The 7,976-nt window shown below is 29.6% G+C and overlaps 1 protein-coding gene across 1 annotated transcript; it reads left to right on the top strand.

Moving 5' to 3' along the window:
* Positions 1 to 297: 297 nt before the first annotated feature.
* LOC127733374 (homeobox protein HMX3-like) lies at positions 298 to 7,736 on the top strand. Its single transcript, XM_052242745.1, has 2 exons — positions 298 to 589; positions 6,766 to 7,736. The coding sequence occupies exons 1-2, from the start codon at positions 331 to 333 to the stop codon at positions 7,410 to 7,412; spliced, it is 906 nt and encodes a 301-aa protein (XP_052098705.1). The 5' UTR covers positions 298 to 330; the 3' UTR covers positions 7,413 to 7,736.
* The last annotated feature ends 240 nt before the right edge of the window (positions 7,737 to 7,976 follow it).

The raw sequence follows: 7,976 nt of genomic DNA, 5'->3' as shown, positions 1-7,976 counted from the left end.
TTAGAATCGCTTTAGACACGCTTTAGGTCTGATTATAAAGTTAAGGAACATGAGCTCCTGCATTGTTAAAACAAGATGTTATCGGTAATCGCTAATACTGAATTTAAATGTATGTAGTTTTCACTAATTGTACGTCAGTCAAGTACTTGAAGCAATTTCTCCGCACCAACCATACACACCACAGTGTTTGTCAAAAACACAAGTAATTTATTCATTGAGTAGAATCATTTGTTTTGCATTTCTAACATTCAGAACGTTTTACGAAAAGTTAAGCATAGTGCCATAACAGAAAGTGTTTTTGTAAACCAACAAAAAAAAACTTTGAAAATCATGTCTGAAAGCGAAAAGCCAAGGGAGACAGGAAAATCGTTTAGCATAAGTAGTATACTGGACAATAGTGATGAAAACAGTAAAAAAGAGAGTTCCAATGCTCCAGCAATTGTTTCAAAATTAGAATTTCCAGACAATCCAGCTAAAAATGTTTTATCGGGATCACAACATTGTTTTTTGAATCCACTATCTACATGGTACCAATGGTATGCTGCAGGTCATCAGATGTTACAACACTTCCAACAAGAAACTTATCAACGTAAGTTTTATTTATTTATTTATTTATTTATTTATTTATTTATTTATTTATTTATTTATTTATTTATTTATTTATTTATTTATTTATTTATTTATTTATTTATTCTTTCACGTTGTTGGAATTTGAAAAAGATTTTAAAAAATATCTAGAAAATGTCGTAATATTGTTATTTTGATCATGTCATATGCTGTATATTCTTAAATAAATGTGCAAGTACGCAGAGTGTTGCCATCATGCAATATCAATCCATGGCAGGAATATAAAAATACGTTTTATAAATAATTTTAACCATTTTAATAATAAGTTTGAAGCTTTATTGAAAGTATATTTTAAAGTACACCATTCCTGTTGTTGTATATTTTAAAGACTTATTTGACTTAAAAGAAATAAAGTTAAATGATCAATTATGAGACAAAATAAAAAAAATGCAAATAAATCTTGGAATGAGATACTTATCATTAATTTTAATATATCTCATCATATTGTTAGTGATGTCAATTTCAAATAATATGAAATGTATCTCCCTTATACTAGTACATTGCTCGGATTTAATTGTCCGGTGTTGGTCATACATTTCGGTCCTTCTCGGTTATATCAGCTCCTCGAAGTTTGGATTAGGTTTTGTTGAAATGCGCACTTTGTGCATTAATTAAAATTGGTACCTTAAATGTTATTACTGTACAGTAATTAATTTTGGATCATACGATACATATTTTAGCATGAAAAAAAAATTGAATAGACATTGTTTGGAAAAAAACAAGGGTAAATTGAATTCACTAATTTTAGAAAAACAGAAAAAAATTGTGTAGAATCATTTTAGTCTTATTATTTTATTAATATTTTCCATCTTTATAATAACTTTTATAAAAATGAAAGTACTGAAAATATGCGACGTTTTTATATGTGAAGAATAAAATTAATCGTTTGATTTTATATCTATAGATTGAGATTTTGCCCGACTATTTCATGTAAATTGAGAAAAAAACAAATATATTTTTTTTATTGACATATATGGAACAATGGATATATTATATCAAAGCGTTCACTACAAAGATATTATTTTATATTTTATATTTAAAATTCTATATGAAAAATTACAATAAAACAAAATATATACGTTTTTTAATATGAGTTGTTCTCATGTTAGCAACAGTACCCAGAATACATAATGTTTAATTTTCTTCTTCTAACCTTTTAAAAATGTTGCGGCAAAAATATCAATTTTGACAGGAATCACCCATAAATCAAACAGTCAACGTGTATTTTATTAAATAAATTTGATTTGCGCTGTGTCCGTCGTGCATTTTATTGAATATATTCGATTTGCTCAGTTTTGCTCAATAAGATAACAATTTACTTTTTTTTAAAGATAATTCACTACTTTTTAAAAACTTTTGCAATGCTATAGACATAAGCAAACGCTTGCTAGTTACCATAGACTACTTAATTCATTCTATATTTAGGACTTCAAACACGTAAAATGTATACCTTCTTTTGACTGAAGCTTAAGACATAGGCTAATAAAAAAACTCACAAGGAGACTATAACTCAATATGACGGTAAATACAGCGTGTAAGTGGCATTAGGATCTCAATCTTTTATAAACCAACAGTCAGGACAGGTTGGGAAAGAGGTTTATTTGCAAGATATGTCTACTTATGAGATTTTTTCAACGCCAATGAAACTTTTTTCTGAAATAACCTTCATCAGTCCCAAGAATGAAATCATTAAAAAACCATAAAAGCTCTAAAATAGAAAAACCTAAATCGGTCTAAAGTTGACTTTGCTTGAGGGAGTTGTAACCTTGAATATGGTACAATTACATTAATTATAAACTTGTAATATAATCGAGCTAGTCCTTACCCGGCTCTTCTTATATAAACATTAACTCTCTTTATTAATGTTAATACTAGAGTTTAGAACTTAAAAAAAATTAAAATTGGAATTTCGTGGAATATAAAACTCTCCTTCGTCTATAAAAGAGTAGTTTGTAACTTTTCTAAGTATGGGTATTCCTTCTTATGTTGTAAATTTGCTTATCAGATGACTGTGTTACTATGTTGACAAATGATCTAGTACTGTTTATAAACCTTGCATTAAAATATAAAATTTCCTTTTTGTATCATCTACTTATTTGCACATGCAAAAGACGTTAGTTGTTAGGTCACATTATACAATCATTGCTTTTAAAATATTTTAAGCAACACATAAAATAAAATTTCTCATACGTCCTTTTGTTCATTTGCTTTCCTTTTTACTCTTAATGTAAGAAAAAGGATGAAACGGATTTTATTTAGGATTTTTCTCTCTCGAAAATATGGCCTTCACATAATGATTAAATAAAGGACGGGTTGCCTTGACTACTAAATCATTATTTTAGAAATGTGTAACAAAAACCCTAGTTTGCATTGTACATCTTACGGGTCCTTTACAAATAAGACGTTTTCCGTATTATACTTTAACGTTGTTATTTTCGGTCTTGGTTTTTTTAACATCTTATTACAGAATTTACATTTTTTTATAAATGAGATAAAACAGTTGACTCGTACAATACTAGTATATCTGTATTGCCTACCCTATATTATATCCCTAAAATTGTTATGTTGAAATATATGATAAAAAGAAGAATGTATGTATATAAGTTCTCAAGCTTTCGGTCCTCTGGCTGGTATTGATGTCTGGAATTGATTCTGTATATATGATAAAATTATGCTATGTATTATTTATATTCAACTATGAATAAGGAGTATTAGGGTTTTTTGTGGCGTAAAAGACAATGGCAATAAGACTGAATTTGATATCTCTTAAAGGAATATTATTTATAAACAATTTCTTACTATCATTTCATTATGATAATATCACAATTAGACCTTAAATAGTTAAATTGCAGAAAAAGGATGATTTATGGTGGTTTAGATATTTTTACAATATTTTAGGCCTACGTTTTCCAACCTAAAACTTTAAAAGAAAATGAATATTACTCGATGAAATAATTCTCCCAAATAATTTGTTGAAGCATGAATGTGCATATATTGCTATATTTGAAGCATCTTACTGTGTCTAAATTGAGATTCAAATGCCGTCAAAATTAAAAATTCTTTATAGATATACATTTTCAGAGGAATGTTACACAAATTCCTGTTGTGATAACATATCTTGATAAGATTTAACTGTTTTCGTGCATTACCTTATTAATTTGTACCATATTCTACCGACAATGAGAAATTATTTTCTTCTAAAATTTTGAGATTACACAATGGGCCTAATGAGTCTTTGTCAATTGAACGTTTGTAGCTGATTGTTGCATGCTTAAAATCCAGTGGCAAATATTTCAAGCATATTCAGGACGAGAACAAATCAGCAATTAATACAATATAGGGACAGAAATTTTAACCTGCAACATGCCACTTGCGGTCCCTGAAAGAGGTTTTACAAGAATTTTGAACGCTCAAAAGGCGTGGCACTATCTTATCAAGTGTCAAAGAATTCAATGTCACCATTTCTACAGGAGGAAACACGTTTAAGAATTAATTAGTTTTTTGTACAGTTCTCTTTTCTTTTCATTTTTACAGATATACGCTACTACATTTTTATTTTTTTCTAATGAAATGCCCGATCCGATTCAAGACTCTACTACTTTTTATACTGTAAATTGCAACCCGTACATAATATAACAATTTGAAGAAACGCATTTAAAAATAAAACAAAAATGCACCACAAAATATCATACATGTATCTAGGATTTTTGCACAAACATGTTACATTAACGTCGAAGAGAGTGCAAGTTAACCAATCATGAAAACGATGAGTAATTGACGAAAAACAAATTAATTGACCACAGTTTTATAACTTGCTACAATTATTTTTTACAATACAATACACTAGGAAGGTATTATTTACGTTTTATGCACACACAATTACTAAATGTGATTCAATCAGGCTTGTTAAGTATGTAACTTTTTTGTTGGTATTAAGTTGGATTAATCTCCATCATAGGGATTTTTTTTAATAAAAAAAACAACCAAAAAAAAACAGCAAAAACTTTATTTATTTTTTATTAAAACGATAATGGCTGATGAGGCAAAGCATTGAACTGTAACAATCTTAACGCATTATCTTTTTATTACCTTTTCAAAACAATAAACCTCTAAATAGAAATTAAACATTCATATGATAAAAGAAACTCTGGCTTTTAAGAGATGGAAAGAACTTGATGCATGTGTCAAAAGTATTTGTGACATACCGTTACAAATTGAGTGTTTTCATTAAAACCTACAAATCTTATTTGATAGTTATTCATTTGAATAATTTTGCTCTTTGACTAATAATACCACACATAGTGGAGCAGCTCTTAAGTCAATAAATTGCTCTTAAAATATGCTTCAAACTGTCAAGAGGGAGATGAAGCCTAAATGACTATTACACTCACATAATTCACTCAAAAGCCACTTCAACTCTTTTGTGCGTTTATGTACAATCCTCTTATTTTTGATGAATATGGCGAATTAATCACGGATCACAAATTTATATCTCTTGAATATCGGGTCGACATGCGACTGGGAATTCACCGCCATGAAATCGACATCGTCTTAACATCTCATTAGCCGCCAGATGATTTTATTGAAAAGATAATGACAGTGATTTGGAATTCCAAACAAAAACAAAATGAATTGATAGAAAGGAGAGAAAAATGAAGCCGAGCTACAACTAGCATGTTAAACTATTATTACAAGTGGACCACAGGAAATAATTTCTCTTGTCGTTTTTCTTTAATTTGAAAATGACACCAGAATTAGAAATAAAAAAATCAATTATATTTCTAATATAAATCTCAAAAACATGTTCTAAACGTTTGAAAAAAAAACCAGAATTTGATATTTATGTTATTATTTCTTTCCCTCGAAGTAATTAAAATCTTTTAAAACACTATAATTAATTCCCCTATAATCAAAACTTGAGTTACAGTAAAGTGAATGCTAGATAAAGAAAATTATATACTAATGCATAGAAGCAATGCGTTTAGTTTCAACAAAGAACGGTTCATAAGAGCCATTAGTTGAACATTTAGCCATCAACTAGCCAACTACAAAAAATGTATGATAATATAAAATAACCAATTGAATATTCATTCAGTTTGTTGTGATCTTGTATATTTAAATCAATCTTATAAAAAAAACACTCTTAAAACTGCTAAGTTTCAATAAATTTTAAATATAGGTAAATGCACAAAAAAAAAGGATGACAAAAGCAAAGCAAAAAAAAAACCCCAAATATAACCAATCAAAATTATCCATCAAATCTTCCGTATTGTAATACTTCATTGTATGTGGATTCTTAATTCTCAATGATATCATTCACCCATTAGTCCTTCCTTTCTCTTTGTCCACGGTTTTTTGCATACATTTCGATGAATTTAAGTTGACGGATTTTGTTCTTAAAAAAAAACTGATTTCAACACTTTCGACTGATTTCTAGTTTTTAAGAACAGTAAATGACTATAACTAGAAAAAAGCCCGCATCTATGTTATTTCACGTTAGCTCCAAAGTGTTGACTTCTAAAAATGGCCAAATAAACAAAGGAAAAACGGGTTCCTTTAACTATTTATGTTTTTCTATGCAATTTCTTCGGTATCTCACCTGTGCAGGTTTTGCTTTGAAATGAGCAACACGCTCTAAAAAGTAATCGTTGCAAAAGCTTCAGTTGTTAATTGGTTTTTTGGTTAATCTTTGTTGATTCAATCTTCATGTCTTCTGGTTTGGTGAATTTTGGATATTCCTTTCTGCATGTATATATGTTCTTTTGTAGTTGGACATTATTTAGGATTTCCTCCCAACCAAATGACTTTGATATGCATTTGATATGTACAATATGCCTGTTTTGTGCCTTGCCAGGAGACTGCAATTCCCTGGTTGTCGTTGGTTGCTGTTTGTACTATTTGTTTTTCGTTTATTACTTTATCATAAATCAGATCATTGGATTTCTTGTTTAATTTTTTTCAAATTGTATAGCTTGTTATACTGTATGGGTTTTGGTTATCGTTGAAGGCCGCACGGTGACCTATAGTTGCTTACATCCTTGTCCTTTGGTCTCTGGTTGGGTTATTTCCCTAGCAACCATACCAAAGTTTTATACATTTATAAATAGTATAATGAATATGTAACTTTTGTATTTTCAGATTCATTGGGACTTGGTATCAAATCTGGCTCACATGATAAAGATATAACGTCTTTTTCATTCAAAAGATCTCGTAGTCCGGATACGTGCATCACGAATGACAAAGATACAAAAGAAGACGATTCAGTGTCTGTCGACCATGACGATGACATCTGTTGCGACGGATCAGACGACGGACAAAAACACGAAGATTCAATGTCCGCAGACTTAAATGACGACGACAGAAAGAATAGACGAAAGAAAAAGACCCGAACAGTATTTTCCCGAAGTCAAGTGTTTCAGTTAGAATCAACGTTTGATATGAAACGGTATCTTTCAAGTTCAGAGAGAGCAGGATTGGCATCTTCTTTACAACTTACAGAAACACAAGTCAAAATCTGGTTTCAGAACCGTCGAAATAAATGGAAGCGGCAGATATCGGCCGAATTAGAAGCAGCAAATATGTCACATGTTGCTAACTCTCATAGATTCATCCGAGTACCTGTGTTGTATCACGAAACACAAGATTCTGCACAGGTACCGGAAGCAAACAGAAGTTGTCTAAGTACGTCATTACCACATGTTAACTATTGCGAACCATTATATTTGTCTGCTGGTTTCTCACAGATGAACCCATCCGTTCGGTCATCAATGTCTGGCATTGTATAAAAAGGACTATTTTATTGTGTATTTAAATGCCGTAATTATTTAACGTTTCTGTTGTGATTTTTCGAATGTTTTTATAAAAAAAAAAAAAACTGTTTTTAAAGCTTGTAAGTGTTTCGTTTTGAGCTTAAAATTTTGATGATCGAAACGATAACTTTATCTTCAAATATATATGTAAGAGACTTATATGTGACTCATAAAACAAATTCCAAAGGACATGTACACAATGTGTATGCTTAATATATAATCTTGGGAATTCATTATTTTATTCCTTATCATTCAACTGTTGTGCAATATTTTTTATTTGATTAAAACTGTTAATTGTTATATTCTATTTCATTGCCTTATTGTTTCTATTAGTGTAAGTGGTTAAGCAACAAACAATCAATCAATCTATTAGTGCTAGTGTGACAGAAGAATGAATGAATCAATAAATAGATAGATCAAGGACTTACTATATAAATCCTTGGATAAATAAATAAATAAATGAATAAAAAAATATCTTAAAGGTCGGTACCAATACCAAACAGACAAGAAATCTTATGATGTTTTATATTGTCTGTTAAG

Source organism: Mytilus californianus, unplaced genomic scaffold, assembly GCF_021869535.1.
Source record: "Mytilus californianus isolate M0D057914Y unplaced genomic scaffold, xbMytCali1.0.p SCAF_3, whole genome shotgun sequence".
NCBI lineage: Eukaryota > Metazoa > Mollusca > Bivalvia > Mytilida > Mytilidae > Mytilus > Mytilus californianus.
The sequence above is the reverse complement of the archived record's forward strand: the minus strand, read 5'-3'. Positions and strand labels throughout refer to the sequence as shown.